The sequence below is a fragment of the Oncorhynchus tshawytscha genome, linkage group LG13 (assembly GCF_018296145.1).
Source record: "Oncorhynchus tshawytscha isolate Ot180627B linkage group LG13, Otsh_v2.0, whole genome shotgun sequence".
NCBI classification, from domain to species: Eukaryota; Metazoa; Chordata; class Actinopteri; order Salmoniformes; family Salmonidae; genus Oncorhynchus; species Oncorhynchus tshawytscha.
The window spans coordinates 12,235,591-12,259,966 of NC_056441.1; the positions used below are offsets into that span (position 1 = coordinate 12,235,591).

Below are 24,376 nucleotides of genomic sequence, written 5' to 3' on the forward strand. Positions count from 1 at the left end.
GAACAAAAGATGCAGAGAGAGAGAGAACAAAAGATGCAGAGAGAGAGAGAGAACAAAAGATGCAGAGAGAGAGGACAAAAAATGTAGAGAGAGAGTGAAAGATGTAGAGAGAGAGAGAAAGATGTAGAGAGAGAGAGAAAGATGTAGACAGAGAGCGAAAGATAGAGAGAGAGAGAAAGATGTAGAGAGAGAGAAAGATGTAGAGAGAGAGCAAAAGATGCAGAGAGAGAGAACAAAAGATGCAGAGAGAGAGAGAACAAAAGATGCAGAGAGAGAGAGAGAACAAAAGATGCAGAGAGAGAGGACAAAAAATGCAGAGAGAGAGAGTGAAAGATGTAGAGAGAGAGAAAGATGTAGAAAGAGAGCGATAGATGTAGAAAGAGAGCGAGAGAGAGCGATAGAGTGAAAGATGTAGGTAGAGAGAGAGAGAGAGAGAGAGAGAGAGAGAGAGAGAGAGAGAGAGCGCGATAGAGAGCGATAGATGTAGAGAGAGAGAGCGAAAGATGTAGGTAGAGAGAGAGAGAGAGAGAGCGCGATAGAGAGCGATAGATGTAGAGAGAGAGAGCGAAAGATGTAGGTAGAGAGAGAGAGAGAGAGAGAGACTTTACAAGCGTTTGAAAACACTAAGTGGAAAATATTTGGCTCCGTAACGGTTATCCTTATTTGACCAAAGCCCAGAGTGCCAAAGAGCAGAGAGAGAGAGAGAGAGAAAAATAGAGAGAGAGAGAGAGAGAAATGGTGTAATTTTGGAAAAACCCTCTCTAGCTCTAGATATAGTAGGGCTGGATAAGGGCTGGATAAGGGCCTTCGCTAAATTACTAAAATATACTTTATGTGCTTTAGGGCTGACCCCATTTAGTCGACTGGTCGATTGTTTGGTTGACAGGCTATTGGTCGATTGTTTGGTTGACAGGCTATTGGTCGATTGTTTGGTTGACAGGCTATTGGTCGATTGTTTGGTTGACAGGCTATTGGTCGATTGTTTGGTTGACAGGCTATTGGTCGATTGTTTGGTTGACAGGCTATTGGTCGATTGTTTGGTTGACAGGCTCGATTGTTTGGTTGACAGGCTATTGGTCGATTGTTTGGTTGACAGGCTATTGGTCGATTGTTTGGTTGACAGGCTATTGGTCGATTGTTTGGTTGACAGGCTATTGGTCGATTGTTTGGTTGACAGGCTATTGGTCGACTGAGATTTTTTAATCGAGCAGTGGCAAATACATAAAAATAATTTATGTCACACGAGACACCTGTCTGAATAATGCCTGTCTGAATAATGCCTGTCTGAATAATGCCTGTCTGAATAATGCCTGTCTGAATAATGCCTGTCTGAATAATGCCTGTCTGAATAATGCCTGTCTGAATAATGCCTGTCTGAATAATGCCTGTCTGAATAATGCCTGTCTGAATAATGCCTGTCTGAATAATGCCTGTCTGAATAATGCCTGTCTGAGTGGACTAATCCATTGCAGAGTCTGGGAGGGGATGACACACCAGTATCACCCAGTAGTATATTTACTGTTAATTACCATCATTTAGAAACTACAATGGTTATGGTACTTGCTGTTAATACACTCAATATATTATCATTACAGTCTTACCGTCGTCATTGTAGTGGTGTACAGAGCGCATAACGTAGGCTACACGTTATAAATAAACACGAAGGTTTCGGTTTATTTCATTCCATTTACGAGTTGTCAATTTATTCATTGTGTTTGTTTTGTAGCGCTCCTGTCAATCTTGAGTAAGGACGCGCACCTGATTACCCATAGATGTAGTCCTAGGCTAGCAGGCCCGCGCGCAAATGTAGGCTTATAAATGTGACCATTTGGGGATCTGATACTATTTATGATTGCCTTAATTCACCATCACTGTGGAGCTTCTCAAAGTCATTTTTGTTTCGCCTCAAACTGAAAGTAAACTAAGTCTGTTTTTACATCCATTGAGAATGACAATAGATCCTCAACGTGGCCTATTTGAAAAATCTTTCCAGCTCTCTTTCGATAACCACTCAGCATAAAATGGGGGAAAAAATGACATGCTCTGATCTAGTGGAAACATCATAAAATAGGCCTACATGATTACTTCTAATCCCTTGCTAAATAGCCTACAGCTGTGTCTGTCTGTCTGTCCAGAGCTCACTGGCACAGGAAACTCTGAGGGCCCAGAATATTTGATACAACATTGCAAGTTTGATAGCACAAGCTATGGGCTGAAGGAGTTAATAGTTGATACAATGTTTCAAGTTCCTTGCAGACAGGCCATGTGTAGCCAATGTGATTTATAGGATATTTATCAGGATATTTCTTGCAATGTTTTTATTCGTTGGCTTTATATAGGCTATTTTTACATATTAGCAATAGAAGTGTCTTTTAGATTTGTATCATTTAGATGTCATGTTGATTAACCACATGACATTAGTTTTGAGATATGAAGACTGAGAAATAAAATGAAACTGTTCCACCGAAAATGCGCAAATGAAAATCATAACGCAGATCCCTATAAATGGTACGATAACTTGGCACGCAGATCCCTATAAATGGTACGATAACTTGGCACGCAGATCCCTATAAATGGTACAATAACTTGGCACGCAGATCCCTATAAATGGTACGATAACTTGGCACGCAGATCCCGATAAATGGTACGATAACTTGGCACGCAGATCCCGATAAATGGTACGATACCTTGGCACGCAGATCCCTATAAATGGTACGATAACTTGGCACGCAGATCCCTATAAATGGTACGATAACTTGGCACGCAGATCCCTATAAATGGTACTATAACTTGGCACGCAGATCCCTATAAATGGTATGATAACTTGGCACGCAGATCCCTATAAATAGTACAATAACTTGGCACGCAGATACCTATAAATGGTACGATAACTTGGCACGCAGATCCCTATAAATGGTACAATAACTTGGCACGCAGATCCCTATAAATGGTACGATAACTTGGCACGCAGATCCCTATAAATGGTACTATAACTTGGCACGCAGATCCCTATAAATGGTACAATAACTTGGCACGCAGATCCCTATAAATGGTACGATAACTTGGCACGCAGATCCCTATAAATGGTACTATAACTTGGCACGCAGATCCCTATAAATGGTATGATAACTTGGCACGCAGATCCCTATAAATGGTATGATAACTTGGCACGCAGATCCCTATAAATGGTACAATAACTTGGCACGCAGATCCCTATAAATGGTACGATAACTTGGCACGCAGATCCCTATAAATGGTACAATAACTTGGCACGCAGATCTCTATAAATGGTACGATAACTTGGCACGCCAAATGGAAAAGGTTGCTGACCGCTGGTGTAGCCTATTACCCTGTACATTACATTGGTGTAGCCTATTACCCTGTACATTACATTGGTGTAGCCTATTACCCTGTACATTACATTGGTGTAGCCTATTACCCTGTACATTACATTGGTGTAGCCTATTACCCTGTACATTACATTGGTGTAGCCTATTACCCTGTACATTACATTGGTGTAGCCTATTACCCTGTACATTACATTGGTGTAGCCTATTACCCTGTACATTACATTGGTGTAGCCTATTACCCTGTACATTACATTGGTGTAGCCTATTACCCTGCACATTACATTGGTGTAGCCTATTACCCTGTACATTACATTGGTGTAGCCTATTACCCTGTACATTACATTGGTGTAGCCTATTACCCTGTACATTACATTGGTGTAGCCTATTACCCTGTTCATTACATTGGTGTAGCCTATTACCCTGTACATTACATTGGTGTAGCCTATTACCCTGTACATTACATTGGTGTAGCCTATTACCCTGTACATTACATTGGTGTAGCCTATTACCCTGTACATTACATTGGTGTAGCCTATTACCCTGTACATTACATTGGTGTAGCCTATTACCCTGTACATTACATTGGTGTAGCCTATTACCCTGTACATTACATTGGTGTAGCCTATTACCCTGTACATTACATTGGTGTAGCCTATTACCCTGTACATTACATTGGTGTAGCCTATTACCCTGTACATTACATTGGTGTAGCCTATTACCCTGTACATTACATTGGTGTAGCCTATTACCCTGCACATTACATTGGTGTAGCCTATTACCCTGCACATTACATTGGTGTAGCATATTACCCTGCACATTACATTGGTGTAGCCTATTACCCTGTACATTACATTGGTGTAGCCTATTACCCTGTTCATTACATTGGTGTAGCCTATTACCCTGTACATTACATTGGTGTAGCCTATTACCCTGTACATTACATTGGTGTAGCCTATTACCCTGTACATTACATTGGTGTAGCCTATTACCCTGTACATTACATTGGTGTAGCCTATTACCCTGTACATTACATTGGTGTAGCCTATTACCCTGTACATTACATTGGTGTAGCCTATTACCCTGCACATTACATCGGTGAAGCCTATTACCCTGTACATTACATTGTACAATGGCTGTGATTTGATAACAGAGCTGACGCTTGGAGTCCCACAAATAGATTTACTGAGCAGATCCTTTTTTTTTTTGTTGCATTATTGTTTGTTTGTTTGTTTCTTTCTTACACAGTTATTTATGTTTATACTATCATTTAGGTTTTTTATGTGAATGAACATTCAAAATATACCCATTGATCAATAATGTTGTGTACCGGGATGGAAGATACTCACTTAGGGATTGATGGCAATGCTCTCTCTCCCTCTGGTTAACAAAACATACAGACGAGAAATATTGTCAAGCAAAGCAGATACCGTAAAACAATGCAAGACATGTTCATCATTTTGAGTAAATCCAAAGAAGAGGTGTGTGGGTGAGGAAATCACGAGCACAGGAGAGGAGAAGCCTGTTTCAACTGTTCCCCTGCTCTCCTTCCTCCCACACGGGAAAAGGCAGACAGTCCAACTCCAAACAAGGCTTAATACCCCCCCCCACTCCTCTCCCAAAAACTAATCTGCTCCAAGCAAAGACTAAGGTGTTTTATGTTGAAAATAAACCAGATCTCCATCAGACTGATATAAGCATTGAGTGTATTGACAGGGAATTTACCTACAACCACTATCAATGTGTAATAAAGGCATTGGGGAAGTCATGAACACAACAAAACAATTCTATATGAGTGTATTTCCAAATCAAACTACAACTGGAAACCTTAGAAAACGGGAAGAGTTTAAAAATAACACTACAGGCAACTTTTGTGGTGATTGCCTAACGTTTGGCCTAATACAATGCAGTCCATTTAGACTCAAATAAGAACAGCACCCAAGGCAGAGGGAATCTGTCACCATAACTGGAGCAACGCAGTCTTGAAAACCTAGTAATGTCAACACTCAAACACCAACATACTTCAACTACAGTAATCATTGTTAGTAGTAGTATCTTTTTGAGACTGTTTGAGACATATCTGTGACTGCCATAACACAATCGTCAAAACCATAAACATGTAAGCAGCCCCCATACAAAATCAAACTGTGTGTGTGTGTGTGTGTGTGTCAAAGGCAGAGTGCAACTGGCACTAGCAACACAATGAACATACACTGGTATGTTATTGAGACAGTATGTGTGTGTGTGGGGGGGGGGAGACGTACCTTTCTGTGGCCGTATGATGAAGGACTGGGTGGCTCCGCTGACCAGGCGACAGTAGCCGTCTATGAGGTCGGCCATGTTTTCAGCTGTGGTGAGTGACGGCGTGGTCACTGTGAGAGGCTATGGACACAGAGCAGCAGCCCACAAAGAGTCATTATTGCCAGGACAGGCAGAGGAACAGACAGACAGACAGACCGGGATGTTACAACTGTTCTGCTCTGCCTGGGGCTGCCAGCTGCCCCTCCCATCACACATCTCTACTTTATTCAAAAACACACTGTCTAGTGTCATCCTCTATGGCTGACAGAGTAGTAACCCAATACTATAATCATCCTCTACAACAGACAGAGTTGTAACCCAATACTATAATCATCCTCTACAACAGACAGAGTTGTAACCCAATACTATAATCATCCTCTATGGCTGACAGAGTAGTAACCCAATACATGAATCATCCTCTACATCAGACAGAGTTGTAACCCAATACTATAATCATCCTTTATGACTGACAGAGTAGTAACCCAATACATGAATCATCCTCTATGACGACAGAGTAGTAACCCAATACATTAATCATCCTCTATGGCTGACAGAGTAGTAACCCAATACTACAATCATCCTCTACAACAGACAGAGTAGTAACCCAATACTACAATCATCCTCTACAACAGACAGAGTCGTAACCCAATACTACAATCATCCTCTACAACAGACAGAGTCATAACCCAATACTACAATCATCCTCTACAACAGACAGAGTAGTAACCCAATACTATAATCATCCTCTACAACAGACAGAGTCATAACCCAATACTATAATCATCCTCTACAACAGACAGAGTAGTAACCCAATACTACAATCATCCTCTATGGCCGGGCCATCACAAATGAAAGGGCCCCTGAGTGGATGAATGTGTGTTACAGTAAGAGTCGTCTCCAACAGAAAGACGATGTGGAACCATTTGGAAATGGCTGAAATGAGCAGCATTTACAACAGTTATCTCAATTTGTGTACATCTTAAACACGTCGAGTCATGGTAAGGGATGTTATTATGTGTGTGCATCCTTAAGGTACTTTACCCTACATATATAAAGAATAGGGTGCCATCTGTGACAACCATGGTTGATTGGTACCTCAGCAGCACCGGTCACATTGAGCTGCAGCATGCCTTCCCTCTCCTTGTCCTCCATGACGGAGTACCCAATGGTCTGCACCTGGGTGAAGTTGGCCAGGTGGGTTGGCTGGAGGGGAGGAATGAATCAATAAATCAATGAATCAAATGTTTGTTTTTTTACATCATAAACTGTGCTGCAGATGATAATTTCACATACAGTGAGTCAGCTCACAGAGCAACCCACTTGTCACAAACAGGTTGAATCAACATCGTTTCCATGTAATTTCTTTGAACTCATGTTGAATTAATGTGTACTAGATGTTGAATTGATGTCTGTGCCCAGTAGGGTTGTGTTTTTGAGAGAGGAAAATGTTGCTGTACGGCGTTTCAAATGATGATTCCTAAAGTAAAGTAGAACTAACTTTTAAAATGGTCACAATATTTCTCGGGAAACTGTATTTTGTGTTATCCATATATTCTTTCATTGGAAACACTTCATTTCAAGCTGCTACATTTCTGTTGTTGATAGGGATGTTTTTTGGCGTATCGTTTGCTTACAGAACAAGAGGGGTCTCTTGGATTCCAGAAATAAACTTTCTTAAAACCTTGGCTCACAGTGAAATAACAAGGAGAAAATATGACACTCTCAGTTTGGTGGGTAAAAACCCTCAGGGGCGATTTTGGGAGGATCTTACTTAAACAGTCTCTCTCACTCTCTCCCTCTCATTACCTCAGCCCCTGAAGACATCATGACATAATGACTAGGAATGCTCTTTGAAAACCAATATTTTCAGGGGAAATAAATATTGTATAGTGAGGGGAAAGAGAGAATAGCCCATAGGTTAGACTAGCCCTGAGGAAGACCACACCATGTAATGGTCCTAAATATCTTTGAGAAAGTTTGATGTTCTTGGTTTTAAGCTATAGAAGTCATATTACTGCAAGGCCTGCACTTGTTTTGTGTGGAGATGCAAGAGAAGGATACACAACACGAGAAATATGAATATGAACATTTCCTACTTACAGTTGAGCCCTTGTCTGTAAGGTAGCTAATGCCCTCCTCAGGTCCGATGGCTAACTCTACTTGGATGACCCAGCTCAACTGTCAGTAAGATAGAGAGAAAGAACCATTGGGATGATTGTCTTCAGTTCAGTCACAAATCAAGAAGAGACATACACAATGAGAGTCAAACAGAGTGTTCAGTCTGTCGGCTTCCAAGTGTCAACTCATAACCATGAAAACACCTGTGTGCTACATCATTGAGGTCATTGTCATTGCTGGATAAAACTAAAAAACAGTGTTCATTATGTCCAGCAGGGGTCACTATGCAACCATCATTTCATTAAGGCTGCAGAGAGAGACAGACGGAATCATCCAAATACAACCCCGATATCTAGGCTTGACTTCACTGTCTGAGAACATCAGAATTGAATGGTTGAGAAAACAAGTTTAACCTTGGAAATAATCATGCGATGTAAAATCTATCGTCATGCCAGTTTGCTCTTCACTGAAGGTGCTACATCTTGAACACTTGACTGCTAATGAACAAAATACTTAAAGACATTAGTATTTAAAGATCCCTTTTATCCTCTGGGATTTCAAAAGTGCATCTTATCGATATATATGTTGTATTTGAAACCCAGAACAAATAAAATAGTGGAATTCAGCCTACCCCGAGAGCACATTTAAAACACTCCTTATCGAATCTGTAGACGGGCGCCAGAATCTCCAGGAACATGAGGATGCTCTGGTCATCATTCATGTTGGCAAACTGTTTGAATGTCTGCTGGATCAGCTTCCGCAGGGTTTTGGCCTGAGAGAGAGGGGCATTACTAGAGACAGGCAGACATGGGCTGCATCCCAAATGTTTTATTTATCATGGATCCCCATTAGTTCCTGCCAAGGTAGCAGCTACTCTTCCTGGGGTTTATTATGGATCCCCATTAGTTCCTGCCAAGGCAGCAGCTACTCTTCCTGTGGTTTATTATGGATCCCCATTAGTTCCTGCCAAGGCAGCAGCTACTCTTCCTGGGGTTTATTATGGATCCCCATTAGTTCCTGCCAAGGCAGCAGCTACTCTTCCTGGGGTTTATTATGGATCCCCATTAGTTCCTGCCAAGGCAGCAGCTACTCTTCCTGGGGTTTATTATGGATCCCCATTAGTTCCTGCCAAGGCAGCAGCTACTCTTCCTGGGGTTTATTATGGATCCCCATTAGTTCCTGCCAAGGCAGCAGCTACTCTTCCTGGGGTCCAGCAAAATGAAGGCAGTTTATACAATTAAAAAAAACATTACAATACATTGACAGATTTCACAACACACTGTGTGCCCTCAGGCCCCTAATCCACCACTACCACATATCTACAGTACTAAATCCACGTGTATGTGTGTATAGTGTGTATGTTATCATGTGTGTGGGTGTGTATGCATGTGTCTGTGCCTATGTTTGTGTTCCTTCACAGTCCCGCTGTTCCATAAAGTGTTTTTTTAAATTGGTTTTTGAAATCACATTTTTCTGTTTGCATCAGTTACTTGATGTGGAATAGAGTTCCATGCAGTCATGGCTCTATGTAGTACTGTGGAATAGAGTTCCATGTAGTCATGGCTCTATGTAGTACTGTGGAATAGAGTTCCATGTAGTCATGGCTCCATGTAGTACTGTGCACCTCCCATAGTCTGTTCTGGGCTATGGGAGGCAGGGACTGTGAAGAGACCTCGTGTCATGTCTTGCATGGGTGTCAGAGCTGTGTGCCAGTAGTTCAAACAGACAGCTCGGAGCATTCAACATGTCAATACCTCCCATCAATACATGTAGTGATGAAGTCAATCTCTCCTCCACTTTACATATTAATATTACCTCTCAAATGACACCCTATTCACTGATCTGTATGAAGGGAAAGGGGTGCCATTTGGAACGCAGTCATGGTACAGTGTTTCCCCTATATTCACTTCACAGCGGTCGTCCACCACTAATAAATTGTTGCCGCAGCAGAAATAAAAAGTTATTTTTAAAAATTATATATTTCTGCCGAGAACAGCTAGCCTGGGTCCAATACTAGAATCCCAGCTAGCCTGGATCCCAAACTGGAAGGACAGCTAGCCTGGGTCCCAAACTAGAAGGACAGCTAGCCTGGATCCCAAACTAGAAGGACAGCTAGCCTGGATCCCAAACTAGAAGGACAGCTAGCCTGGATCCCAAACTAGAAGGACAAGCCTGGATCCCAAAGAAGGACAGCTAGCCTGGATCCCAAACCGGAAGGACAGCAGATCCCAAACCGGAAGGACAGCTAGCCTGGATCCCAAACTGGAAGGACAGCTAGCCTGGATCCCAAACTGGAAGGACAGCTAGCCTGGATCCCAAACTGGAAGGACAGCTAGCCTGGATCCCAAACTGGAAGGACAGCTAGCCTGGACCCCAAACTGGAAGGACAGCTAGCCTGGACCCCAAACTGGAAGGACCACTAGCCTGGATCCCAAACTGGAAGGACAGCTAGCCTGGATCCCAAACTGGAAGGACAGCTAGATCCCAAACTGGAAGGACAGCCAGCCATCCCAAACTGGAAGGACAGCTAGCCTGGATCCCAAACTGGAAGGACAGCTAGCCTGGATCCCAAACTGGAAGGACAGCTAGCCTGGATCCCAAACTGGAAGGACAGCTAGTCTGGATCCCAAACTGGAAGGACAGCTAGTCTGGATCCCAAACTGGAAGGACAGATAGTCTGGATCCCAAACTGGAAGGACAGCTAGTCTGGATCCCAAACTGGAAGGACAGCTAGTCTGGATCCCAAACTGGAAGGACAGCTAGTCTGGATCCCAAACTGGAAGGACAGCTAGTCTGGATCCCAAACTGGAAGGACAGCTAGTCTGGATCCCAAACTGGAAGGACAGCTAGTCTGGATCCCAAACTGGAAGGACAGCTAGCCTGGGTGAGAGAGGTGCGGGGTGCTGCCTTAACTGGCATCGGCAGGTTAACTGGGGCAGAACGGCAGGGGCAGAACGGCATATTTTTACCTTGTCAGCTCGGGGATTCGATCCAGCAACCTTTCGGTTAGTTCATAGAGTCCAACCAGTGTAGTGTGCCAGTGGAGCTGTTGGCCTGATCAATGTGACTGGGTCAATAGTGACTTCATTGTCCATTACAGGGTTGCAGTGAGTTTAAACGCCATAAAAAATGCATGAGACCTCACGCTTTAATGACAGGTGACGTTGACACTATTACTACAAACTGGCAGGGATATACACGAACACACAACGTAATTAAAACTATCACTGTAAGTATGTCATCTAAATCAACTCCCTGCATAACAACAAAAATGTAACTAAATCCAATTAGAAAATATCTTTGAATGTGATTTTAAAGCCAGTTGCAGTGTGCATTATCAGAGTTGAGATCTGGTACACAAGCTGATGTCCATTATGAGTGTAAATCCAGATGAATGCATAGCATCTACAGCAGACCTGTAGCATTTTACATTCCACTTAATGGATGGGGGGACGGCTGAGGGGGGGTTGGAAATAGGAGAATATACACTATATATAAAGAAGTATGTGGACACCCCTTCAAATTAGTGAATTTGGCTATTTCAGCCATACCCGTTGCTGACAGGTGTATAAAATCAAACACACAGCCATGCAATCTCCATAGACAAACACTGGCAGAAGAATTGCCTTACTGAAGAGCTCAGTTGCTTTCAACGTGGCACCATCATAGGATGCCACTTTTCCAACAAGTCAGTTCGTCAAATTTCTGCCCTGCTAGAGTTGCCCCGGTCAACTGTAAGTGCTGTTATTGTGAAGTGGAAACGTCTAGGAGCAACAACTGCTCAGCCACGAAGTGGTAGACCACAAGCTCACAGAACGGGACCGCAGAGTGCTGAAACGCTTAGCGCGTAAAAATCTTCTGTCCTCGGTGGCAACACTCACTACCGAGTTCCAAACTGCCTCTGGAAGCAGCGTCAGCACAATAACTGTTCGTCGGGAGCTTCATGAAATGGGTTTCCATGGCCGAGCAGACACACACAAGCCTAAGATCACCATGTGCGATGCCAAGCGTCGGCTGGAGTGATGTAAAGTTTGCCACCATTGGACTGGAGCAGTGGAAACATGTTCTCTGGAGTGATGAATCACGCTTCACCATCTGGCAGTCTGATGGACAAATCTGTTCGGTGGATGCCAGGAGAACGCTACCTGTCCCAATGCTTAGTGCCAACTGTAAAGTTTGGTGGATGAGGAATAATGATCTGGGGCTGTTTTTCATGGTTCGGGCTAGGCCCCTTAGTTCCAGTGAAGGGAAATCTTAACGCTACAGCATAAAATGACATTCTAGACGATTCTGTGCTCGAGATCAGTGTGGAACTTGACTGGCATGATTACTATGGTGTGTATGTGGTCCTCCACACCCCTTCCCAAAATGGCTACTGTGCCATTGTTTCCCCTTGCATTACTTGACGTAGATTCAGAAAAACGAGTTGTAAATCTAGTAAGTCCAGAACTGGCATAGTCCAGAGCCTGAACTCAACCCCATCGATCACCTTTGGGATGAATTGGAATGCCGACTGCGAGCCAGGCCTAACTGTCCAACATCAGTGCCTGACCTCACTAATGCTCTTCTGGCTAAAGGAAACAAGTCCCCACAGCAATGTTCCAATATCTAGTGGAAGCCTTCCCAGAAGAGTGGAGGCTGTTATAGCAGCAAAGGGTGGACCAACTCCATATTCATGCCCATGATTTTGAAATGAGATGTTCGATGAGCAGGTGTCCACATACTTTTGGTTATGTAGTGTAGTTTACTGGGCTTTTTTCGTCTGTTCAAATATCCATCAGGATTTCTCCAGGAAAAGGAGATTTAACAAGATAGAGACATTAGACCACACAAGTGCTTCATTCTAAATCACTTTTAAAAAACTCAATGGCACCCTATTCCTTATATAGTGCACTACTATTGACCAGGGCCAATAGGGAATAGGGTGCACTACTATTGACCAGGGCCAATAGGGAATAGGGTGCACTACTATTGACCAGGGCCCATAGGGTGCCATTTGGGAGGCAGCCATTGTTGACTCTGCTCCCCCTACTTTTACCACGGGAACCTGTCCTCATTGGTCTAAATGGAAACCTTCTCCAGTAAGCCTGGGGATGCTAATTATGCAAATGTCACCTCTGTGAAATCAATCATTTATTTTATTGCCTAATTAGATTATGCTTTGAATGTGTATATTAGGACCTCAGCCATCTGCCAGGTAATGTACTCTGTCCAGCAGAGTGGATAGGGGCGGGAATAACCACCAGAACATTTTTCTGGTCATCAAGAGAGGAGGGGTCTGGAGTGTGTGTGTGTGTTTACCTGTTTGTCTGTCTATGCATGTGTGGCTTCATGTGCGTCAATGAGAATTTGATCTGTTAATCATGTCATTGTAGGGAAAAGGCATTTGCAGGAATTAACAGTGTGAGGACGATCATGGTTTTTAAACACCCAGAGTCAGAGGCTTCATCTTCAGTCGAATCATAGTTTTTCGCATGCATATTTGTGACGCACACACACACACACACACACACACACACACACACACAGTTGGGGGTGATGAAGGGGCATTGGGTTTCTATGCTAAAGATAACTAACAACAGAGTGGATAGTCGGGGGATGGATGATGGATGGATGACAGAGGGGAGGGTGATTGAGGCCTGACAGAAGGAGGTCCTTCCTACCCAGAATGCCCCCTCCTCCCTTTGTATCATAGTGCCTCTCCTCTTTCTAAAGATTGTAGATAAGAATATGTATGAATAGAGTGTAAATAGTATTTTTTGCTGTAATTCCAATATATAAGTCATATTTTATTACATTTTTGATTATAATTTATTTATATGTTTTATGTACAGTGGGGCAAAAAAGTATTTAGTCAGCCACCAATTGTGCAAGTTCTCCCACTTAAAAAGATGAGCGAGGCCTGTAATTTTCATCATAGGTAAACTTCAACTATGACAAACAAAATGAGAGAAAAAAAATCCAGAAAATCACATTGTAGGATTTTTAATGGATTTATTAGCAAATTATGGTGGAAAATAAGTATTTGGTCTCAAAATAAGTAAGTGTATCTCAATACTTTGTTTTATACCCTTTGTTGGCAATGACAGAGGTCAAACGTTATCTGTAAGTCTTCACAAGGTTTTCACACACTGTTGCTGATATTTTGGCCCCACTGTATATAACTGTTCTGTACTTTGTCATGTATTTCTATGTTTTATGTGGACCCCAGGAAGAGTAGCTGCTGCATGTGCAGTAGCTAATAGGGATCCTAATAAACTACACTTTCCCTTGCACCATTGGTGGAGGGAAAACAATACAGTAGGTTTAGCAGTGACCTGTGGGGCTGTGGGGTCATGCGCCACCCCCACCCTCAGGTAGAGCATCTGTCCACCCCTCTTTCTCTAACTGCCAGGCTCCCACGCCCCCCACCCCTCTTGGGCCATTGGGCCCCACGATCACGCCTGCTCCATTGTGGCCCAACAGCTATGTACACCCACACAAACACAGCTGGGGAGCGTGGGTGCATACACACACATACACACAGACATTAGTGGATTCAGCCAATGGCAGACAAGACAGACAGATGCGCAATTCCCCTTTCAGGAGTTGCTTAAACTGACTAGTCCAATAACACAAAATACCCAACTGTGTACTAGGCTGTGCATGGGTCTAGCCTATATATTACAGTAAATAGCATCATTTACCCACTGGTTTTTAGCTAGCCTATATATTACAGTAAATAGCATCATTTTCCCACTGGTTTTTAGCTAGCCTATATATTACAGTAAATAGCATCATTTTCCCACTGTTTGGTCTCAGTGGATGTCAGGTGCTGTTGTCTAGTGAGATGAGAGGAGTTGACAGATGAGTGGGTTTGATTCAGCTGGGGCTAATCCCCCCCCACAGGCCTGTATGTGCGAGGGAGGCTAAGCCGAGAACTAGGCCAACTCTGCATGTACAAGGTTGGAACAAAGAGCCCAGTACCATAAGACACTTCAGAGGGCAGGAAATGAAATATGGAATCTTCAGTGCGTGGTACATTGACATGAAGCTGTGGTGCTATCTCGGAGAATACATTGGAGACTGACTGGACCTTAGAGATGTTTTCTCATCAACAACTCCGGAAGAGTAAGGAAATGTTTCTGAAGCATCATCTCACCTTGACTGAATCCAGTAAACTCTTGGGAAAGAATCTTCTTAAGCCCACATCTTTTCTGTAAAGAAAAAAGAGCAGAGGAAAAGGAGAACATCAGTTTAGCAAGACACATGAGAATGCAAAACTTTCACTTTAGCAATGAATGCTAATTGTCTACTTTCGGATGAATATCAACACATCCACATAGTCCACTGACTGAATTGGTGTAGGATGAAGTTGCCCCTAAATGCTGATCTTGGGTCAGTTTTGCATTTTCCACACTAATAGTTAAGATCAGGATTGGAAGCTCATCCTAGATGTGTACTTAGTGGAAACTTCACCCCGTCTCAGAATTGTAACTCTCTGATACTGATCTACCAGGGAAACAGGAAAGAAACACATCCATTTACTCAGGGTCATTAGTGGGACATACAGTATCTAACGTGAATACTGCAGCTCAGACCTCTGAAGTTGACATTGCCATTTTAGTCATTAGCAGACGCTCTTATCTAAACTTACAGGAGCAATTAGGGATAAGTGCCTTGCTCAAGAGTACATTGACAGATTTTCCACGTAGTTGGCTCGGGATTTCGAACCATTCGACCTTTCGGTTACTCCCCCAATACTCTTAACCGCTAGGCTACCTGCTGTTATTCACAAAACATAGTGCCTTCAGAAAGTATTCACACCCCTGAACTTTTTCCACATTTTGTTGTGTTAAAACCTGAATTTAAATTGATGAAATATACTATTTTTTGTTGGCCTAAACACAGTACCCCATAATGTCAAAGGGGAATTTTGACAAATTAGTTCAGGAATAAAAATGTGCACAAGTCACATAATAAGTTGCATGGACTCCGTCTGTGTGCAATAATAGTTTTTAACAAGATTTTTGAATGATTACCTCATCTGTGTACCCCACACATACAATTACAGTATCTGTATGGTCCCTTAGTCAGGCAGCGAATTTCAAACACAGAGGAAGGAGAGGAAGGCCAATGGAGACTTTAAGACAGTTACATAGTATAATGGCAGCGATAGGAGAAAACTGAGGATGGCTCAACAACATTTAAATTACTCCACAATACTAACCAAAATGACAGTGAAAAGACGCACGCCTGTACAGAATAAAAAATATTCCAAAACCTACATTCTGTTTGCAATAAGGCTCTAAAGTAACACTACAAAAAAAATTGTTCTGAAAACAAATGTTATATTTTCAAGCAAAGTGGTGGCTGCATCATGTTATGGGTATGCCTGTAATCATTAAGGACTGGGGAGCTTTTCAAGATAAAAAAAAATATACGGAATAGAGCTAAGCACAGGCAAGATCCTAGAGGTACATCTGGTTCAGTCTGCTTTCTACCAGACACTGGACACTGGGAGATGAATTCACCTTTCACAAGGCCAAATATACGCTGGAGTTGCTTACCAAGACGACATTGAATGTCCCTGAGTGGCATAGTTACAGTTTTGACTTAAATCGGCTTTCAAATCTATGGCAAGACTTGAAAAAGGTTGTCAAGCAATGATTAACAACCAACTTGAATAATTTTTGAAATAATAAATGGGAAAATGTTGCACAATCAAGCTCTTGGAGACTTACCCAGAAACACTCACAGATGTAATCACCGCCAAAGGGAATTCTAACATGCATTGAGTCAGTTGTATGAATACTTAAGTAAATTAGATATTTAATTTGAAATACATTTGCTAAAATTTATAAAAACATGCTTTCACTTTGTCATTATGGGGTTTTATTAGTAGAATTTTGACAAAAGCAATCTATTTAATTTAGGCTGTAAAACAACAAAAATGTGGAATAATTCAAGGGTTATTAATACCTTCTGAATACTGTAGCTTATCGGTCTGTGTACGGAGAAAAGGGGATGTAAAAACAGCTAAACAGGACATTGGCTAATGACTAACCAGAGAGAGTGAGAGAAAGGGAGAGAGACAGGTTTGCAGGGAAGAAGACCTGAGAGAGAGAGAGAGAGAGAGAGAGAGAGAGAGAGACAGAGAGCAAGAGAGGGTCCTTGAGATGGAGTAGAGTAGAGAAGAAGAGTCACAGTGTAGGTTTTAAAGCCTTTAAATTCCTCCCTACCACACAATCAATTCATCATAAGGGCTCTATGAAAAGATAGCTTGTTAAAACACGAGGCGCTCCCATGGCCATTTACGTTCCGCCGGCCAGAATCAATCAGCATCATTTATAAGGCCAGGGCCAGAAAAGCTGCCAGAAAATGGATGCTGCCTTGGCATTAACATGATGAAGCTTTGCTGGTAACCCCTTGCTTTATTACATATTTTGCTGTGATACAGTCTGAGTTAAAAATGGATTCAATATACATTCACATCTATACACAATACCCCATAATAACAAAGTGAAAACATTTTAGCAAATTTATTGAAAATGAAATACAGAAATGTCTAATTTACATAATTACCTACCCCCCTGAGTCAATACATGTTAGAATCACCTTTGGCAGCGATTCCAGCTGTGAGTCTTTCTGGGTATGTCTCTAAGAGCTGTGAGTCTTTCTGGGTATGTCTCTAAGAGCTGTGAGTCTTTCTGGGTATGTCTCTAAGAGCTGTGAGTCTTTCTGGGTATGTCTCTAAGAGCTGTGAGTCTTTCTGGGTATGTCTCTAAGAGCTGTGAGTCTTTCTGGGTATGTCTCTAAGAGCTGTGAGTCTTTCTGGGTATGTCTCTAAGAGCTGTGAGTCTTTCTGGGTATGTCTCTAAGAGCTGTGAGTCTTTCTGGGACATTCAATGTCTCTAAGAGCTGTGAGTCTTTCTGGGCCTATGTCTTTAAGAGCTGCTGAGTCTTTCTGGGTATGTCTCTAAGAGCTGTGAGTCTTTCTGGATCATGTCTCTAAGAGCTGTGAGTCTTTCTGGGTAAAAAAATGTCTCTAAGAGCTGATGAGTCTTTCTGGGTATGTCTCTAAGAGCTGTGAGTCTTTCTGGGTATGTCTCTAAGAGCTGTGAGTCTTTCTGGGTATGTCTCTAAGAGCTGTGAGTCTTTCTGGGTATGTCTCGAAGAGCTTTGCACAACTGGATTGTACAATATTTGCACTTTATTTTTTGTATTCTTCAAGCTCTGTCAAGTTGGTTGTTGATCATTGCTAGACAGCCATGTTCAAGTCTTGCCATAGATTTTAAAGCCGATTTAAGTCAAAACTGTAACTATGCCACTCAGGGACATTCAATGTCGTCTTGGTAAGCAACTCCAGTGTATATTTGGCCTTGTGTTTTAGGTTATTGTTCTGCTGAAAGGTACATTTATTTCCCAGTATCTGTTGGAAAGCAGACAACCAGGTTTTCCTCTAGGATCATGCCTATGCTTTGCTCTATTCTTTTTATCCTAAAAAAATCCCCGGTCCTTGCCGATGACAAGCATACCCATAACATGATGCAGCCACCCCCATGCTTGAAAATATGAAGAGTAGTAATCAGTAATGTGTTGTGTTGGATTTTCCCCAAACATACCACTTTGTATTCAGGAGATAAAATTAATTTCTTTGCCATTTTGCAGTTTTACTTTAGTGCCTTATTGCAAACAGGATGCATGTTTTAGAATATTTTTTATTCTGTACAGGCCTCCTTTTCACACTGTCATTTAGGTTACTATTGTGGAGTAACTACAATTTTGTTGGTCCATCCTCAGTTTTCTCCTATCACAGCTATTAAACAAACTACTGCGACTCGCTGTTTATTATCTATGCATAGCCACTTCACCCCTACCTACATTTACAAATTACCTCAACTAACCTGTACCGCTGCACACTGACTTGGTTCCGATACTGTCACGCCCTGGTCTTAGTATTTTGTGTTTTCTTTATTTATTTGGTCAGGCCAGGGTGTGACATGGGTTTATTTTGTGTTGTGTTTATGTATGGGGGTTTTTCGTAGGTTTTGGGATTGTGGCTTAGTGGGGTGTTCTAGCAAAGTCTATGGTTGCCTGAGGCGGTTCTCAATCAGAGGCAGGTGATTCTCGTTGTCTCTGATTGGGAACCATATTTAGGCAGCCATATTCTTTGAGCGTTTCGTGGGTGATTGTTCCTGTCTCTGTGTTAGTTGTCACCAGATAGGCTGTATAGGTTTTCACGGTCCGTTTGTTGTTTTTGTATTGTTCGTATTTCATCGTCATTAAAGATGTATCGATTTAACCACGCTGCATTTTGGTCCGACTCTCTTTCAACGGAAGAAAACCGTAACAGATACCACTTTGACATTATGGAATATTGTGTGTAGGCCAGTGACACAAAATCTCAATTTAATCCATTTTAAATTCAGGCTATAACAAGAAAATGTGGGAAAAGTCAAGGGGTTTGAATACTTTCTCAAGACACTGTAGGTGTATTTGAGGATCTGTATGCCACGACAATGAGTTACAAGGAGTTGGCATGATGGCACAAACAGATTGGCACTTAGGGGATGTATGTAGTATAATGACGAAAGGATGTAGGAAGTAGCCTAGCTATGTTAAATCAAGAGGAAACCTGTTCTGTAGTTTTAGCAGTGCTGAAACACAACATTATGATTTCCCCCATGCTCAGTATTAATCCCAGGCACTACAGTAATCCAAGTTTCCCACCAGGTTGAACCTCCCTCTTTCCCTCCTCTCCTTCCCCTTTCTCTCCTTTCCTTCCCCTTTCCCTCCTCTCCTTCCCCTTTTTCTCCCTCCCTTCCCATATCCACCCTTATCTCCTCCTCTCCTCTCCTTCCCCTCCTCTCCTTCCCCTTTCTCTCCCTCCATCAGTCACCCAGACTGGAAGTACTCTCTGATTAGTGTCCCTGCTACCCTTTCTTTCTCTCTCCCTCCCTTCCCATATCCACCCTTATCTCCTCCTCTCCTCTCTTTCTCCTCCTCTTGGTTCCTCTCCTCCTGCTCTTTCTCTCCTTCCCATATCTCCCCTTCTCTCCTCTCTGTTCCTCTCCTCCTCCTCCTCTTCTTCTTTCTCCTCCTTCCCTCCCTTCCTCTCTCCTCTCACTCCCATACATCCCTCTCTCCCCTTCCTTTCCTCCCCTTCCCCCTCAGTGCTGGGCTCTGTGTATGTGGGTAAGTGGATTGATTGACCTGTAACTAATGCTAGCCAACACAATGAGCCCCATGTCTGCATATCTTGTTAGGCATGTTTCTCAGCTAGCAGTGCCCTACCTTACAACCTGCCCGCAGGCCCAGTGGAATTAATAAATCCCTTAACTTTGCATATCCTTGGAGCCAGCCAAGTAGGACATTGTATTACGTCCCAAATGGCACCATTTATAGTGTACTACGTTTGACCAGGTTCCATAGGGCTTCATAGTGCACTATGTAGGGAATCGTGTGCCATTTTGGGATGCAGCCATACATTTTCCCTGCATAAGGAAGAAGGTGTGAGAGAGATTCTTCCCTCTGAAAGGAGGCAGAACACAATGTGAGGTCTTGGTCTCTCTCCCCCTCTCCTATTCATCCATCAGGCATAAGATGTATGAAGGTACCTCCATTTTTTTCAATCAATACAGAGAGAAAAGAGAGAGGGATGTTCGTGATTAGCCTAGTTAGAGACTGAAGGCCTGAGCATATGACAAAATGACTAATTGGAATGCATTGTTAGAAACAGGCATGACTAAGGTGACCTTTCAAACTTGATCAAATAGCATAGCTCAGACAAGCATGTTGGCCCGCAGACCTAAGACCCTGGAGGGGGTTTCAAAACGGCCACGGCTCTTTTGTCAGGGGTTCTCAAACCTCTCCTCGGGGACTCCCAGATGTTCCATGTATTTTAACTATTCCACAGCTTGCACACCTGATTCAGATTGTCAACTAGTCATTAAGCCCTTGACTAGTTGAATCAGGTGAGTTAGTTCAGGGCTACAACAACATTGTGAAACGTCTGTTGGTCCCCAGGAGAGGTTTGAGAACCACTGACCTACGTGATCTTTATGAAGGATGGTTCACATACTGTATAACCCGTTAACACACTAGGTTGACCTACGTGATCTTTATGAGGGATGGTTATCATATAACCCGATAACACACTAGGTTGACCTACGTGATCTTTATGAGGGATGGTTATCATATAACCCGATAACACACTAGGCAAGGCTGCTGATACCATTGGTACTGATCTCAGTGTACTAGGTACAAATAGTCCACTTCAAGATGATTTTGTGTATTGAGGTTATAGGATATCAAAGATATAGGTAGGATATCTCAGGAAATTATATTTGAGCTAACATAAATAAATGCATTATATCCCCTTTATAGGAATTTCTCTTGTTGTTTCTGGGTAAAGATCAACAGAGACCTACAATATTGACTGAATAGTTGATTCTTACAGTGAGCAGAGAAACCTAAGCTATTAACAGATGACAATCAAGCCAAAAGGGGACTTACTCTAATAGTTCATAGTTTGATTTTTTGTCCAGGGCATTTCCTCGCATCTCCCGGAAGAATCTCCTGTAAGGGAAACATGTCTTGGTGAGTGGGGGTGTCAATGAGAACTGTAACAACATGGGAGCCAGCTAGCGCCCATGAGAGAACAGAACATTTGACCAATCTTGGATAACTGTAAACTGACCTGATTTCAAGGCATCCCAACTTAAGTGCAATGTCTTGCTCAACCTGATCCGCTATCTCCACCATGTAGTCATTTTTCACCTGAAAGACAGAACCGAAGACATGCTTTCATGTTATTGCCCCATTGCACGAGTATTTGTTTTTTTCTGTGCATATGACCGACACACTGATTTGATTTGGTTTTAGAACAGGAGACTAGAATACTGCAACCAACACCACAATGAACAGGTGGCTTTAGCGTAGAAATGCTTGACTTTCTGGTATTGAAAAACTAAAGACTAGTTGGTGACCTGGGCCCAGATTGACAAAACACTTCATACTCAAAAATGTATGAAGCTTCTTAAGAAAAAAAAAAAAAAAAGAAGTTCATAAGATAGTTTGTCAGTGCGATTCCTTAACAATATATTAAGATTTTATTATTTTCTTACAAACTTCTCAAATATCTTCTTACAAACTTTTTTAGCTAGCTCTCTAGCTAGCAATGTCAATCATGTTAGCATATTTCATACTGAGATTATTGTTCTAAAACATGTTCTTGAGTGTCAAATAATAAATACTGAAACTTTCAGATGAAGATTGTGATTATTTTCTCACTGCCCTGAGTTTAAGACGAGGGTTTAGCCATCTTGGAATTAACATAATTTCCAAGAACAAATCCAATAACTTTATTTTCAAGAATCTAATACTTTTACTTTTTGGAGAAACATAAGAAATAACGCAATAACATTTCCTATAACCTTTTAGAGGAATAGCAACTTTGCTTAACATTCTATAGGTAAGTAAACAATTGCAGTTGAGAAGAAATGTCTTCTTAAGAAGGTTTTGTGAATCTGGGCCCTGATGTTTCTGTATGGAGGGAGTATGGGGGCTTTACACAGAGCCGAGCAATCAGATGTCACACATGAACACTGTCTTCTAGAATGAAGGATAGAACACACTGTCTTCTAGAATGAGGGGTAGAACACACTGAATTCTAGAATGAGGGGTAGAACACACTGACTTTAGAATGAGGGGTAGAACACACTGACTTCTAGACTGAGGGATAGAACACACTGACTTCTAGAATGAGGGATAGAACACACTGACTTCTAGAATGAGGGATAGAACACACTGACTTCTAGAATGGGGTAGAACACACTGACTTCTAGAATGAGGGGTAGAACACACTGACTTCTAGACAGAGGGATAGAACACACTGACTTCTAGACTGAGGGATAGAACACACTGACTTCTAGAATGAGGGATAGAACACACTGACTTCTAGACTGAGGGATAGAACACACTGACTTCTAGACTGAGGGATAGAACACACTGACTTCTAGACTGAGGGATAGAACACACTGACTTCTAGACTGAGGGATAGAACACACTGACTTCTAGACTGAGGGATAGAACACACTGACTTCTAGAATGAGGGGTAGAACACACTGACTTCTAGAATGAGGGATAGAACACACTGACTTCTAGACTGAGGGATAGAACACACTGACTTCTAGACTGAGGGATAGAACACACTGACTTCTAGACTGAGGGATAGAACACACTGACTTCTAGACTGAGGGATAGAACACACTGACTTCTAGACTGAGGGATAGAACACACTGACTTCTAGAATGAGGGGTAGAACACAGGGGACAAAGGCATTGAGGGGGACCTTACTGCTATACAGCTCTTCAATAAACACTCCATCCATCCCTCCCTCCAGAGAGAGACAGAAAGACACAGACAGAGTGAGAGAGACAGACAGTGGCAGACACATGAAATCTTATCACCCGTAATAACAGCCCATAAGAACCTAACGGTGATATTGATTGATAAAGGCTGGGTGGGTGCACCTGCAGTGATAGCAACACAACACTGGCAGACTGACACAGAGCGAGACATTTCCCGAGACAGATGAGTGTTTGCTTCTGAATGATAGCGAGAGGCTATTATGTCCTCTCTGAATGTCCCATTTGTCATGTTGAGCGCCGGCTCTTTGTATTCTAACACCAATACAGACATTGATTCTGCCACTGTAGATCATGGAAACAGATCCTGCTTCCTGAAGGTGTTGTTCCACACCAGACTGAATTCAGGACAGAAGCTCTTCTCATGCTCCATGATTAGCCCTTCAAACACTGACCATTCACCTTCCATCAGTACCATTTTCCTCTCAGCTGGCACTCAGCAAAACCATGAGAGCAAAAAGAGGAAACCAGCACACTGCTTACAGCGAGGCAAAATCATAAAGCTTAATAAAAAGCAGTGGTACCAGCAAAGCAGTGATACCAACAAAGCAGTGATACCAGCAAAGCAGTGATACCAGCAAAACAGTGGTACCAGCAAAGCAGTGACACCAGGAAAGCAGTGACACCAGCAAAGCAGTGACACTAGCAAAGCAGTGACACTAGCAAAGCAGTGACACTAGCAAAGCAGTGATACTAGCAAGAGCTGTGATACCACCAAGAGCAGTGATACCAGCAAAGCAGTGATACTAGCAAAGCAGTGATACCAACAAAGCAGTGATACCCGCAAAGCAGTGATACCAGCAAAGCAGTGATACCAACAAAGCAGTGATACCAGCAAAGCAGTGATACCAACAAAGCAGTGATACCCGCAAAGCAGTGATACCAGCAAAGCAGTGATACCAACAAAGCAGTGATACCCGCAAAGCAGTGATACCCCGCAAAGCAGTGATACCAGCAAAGCAGTGATACCAGCAAAGCAGTGATACCAGCAAAGCAGTGATACCAGCAAAGCAGTGACACCAGCAAAGCAGTGATACCAGCAAAGCAGTGACACCAGCAAAGCAGTGATACCAGCAAAGCAGTGACACCAGCAAAGCAGTGACACCAGCAAAGCAGTGACACCAGCAAAGCAGTGACACCAGCAAGAGCTGTGATACCAGCAAGAGCAGTGATACCACCAAGAGCAGTGATACCAGCAAA

General features: G+C 42.5%; 1 protein-coding gene across 11 annotated transcripts in view; it reads right to left on the reverse strand.

The window, feature by feature from the left end:
* The window catches only part of LOC112245979 (focal adhesion kinase 1), a 203,041-nt gene that overhangs the window by 54,170 nt on the left and 124,495 nt on the right, over positions 1 to 24,376 (reverse strand). For 10 of the 11 annotated variants that reach the window (XM_042295177.1, XM_042295174.1, XM_042295172.1 and 7 more), the window contains 8 exons: positions 21,448 to 21,527; positions 21,264 to 21,326; positions 14,908 to 14,962; positions 8,398 to 8,538; positions 7,749 to 7,826; positions 6,744 to 6,851; positions 5,612 to 5,729; positions 4,697 to 4,727 (listed from right to left, as the gene is read on the reverse strand). In XM_042295177.1, the coding sequence (XP_042151111.1) occupies positions 4,697 to 4,727; positions 5,612 to 5,729; positions 6,744 to 6,851; positions 7,749 to 7,826; positions 8,398 to 8,538; positions 14,908 to 14,962; positions 21,264 to 21,326; positions 21,448 to 21,527 (674 nt within the window). Of the gene's footprint in view, positions 1 to 4,692; positions 4,728 to 5,611; positions 5,730 to 6,743; positions 6,852 to 7,748; positions 7,827 to 8,397; positions 8,539 to 14,907; positions 14,963 to 21,263; positions 21,327 to 21,447; positions 21,528 to 24,376 lie in introns of those variants that run through there. The other variant, XM_042295179.1, reaches the window with a different exon arrangement.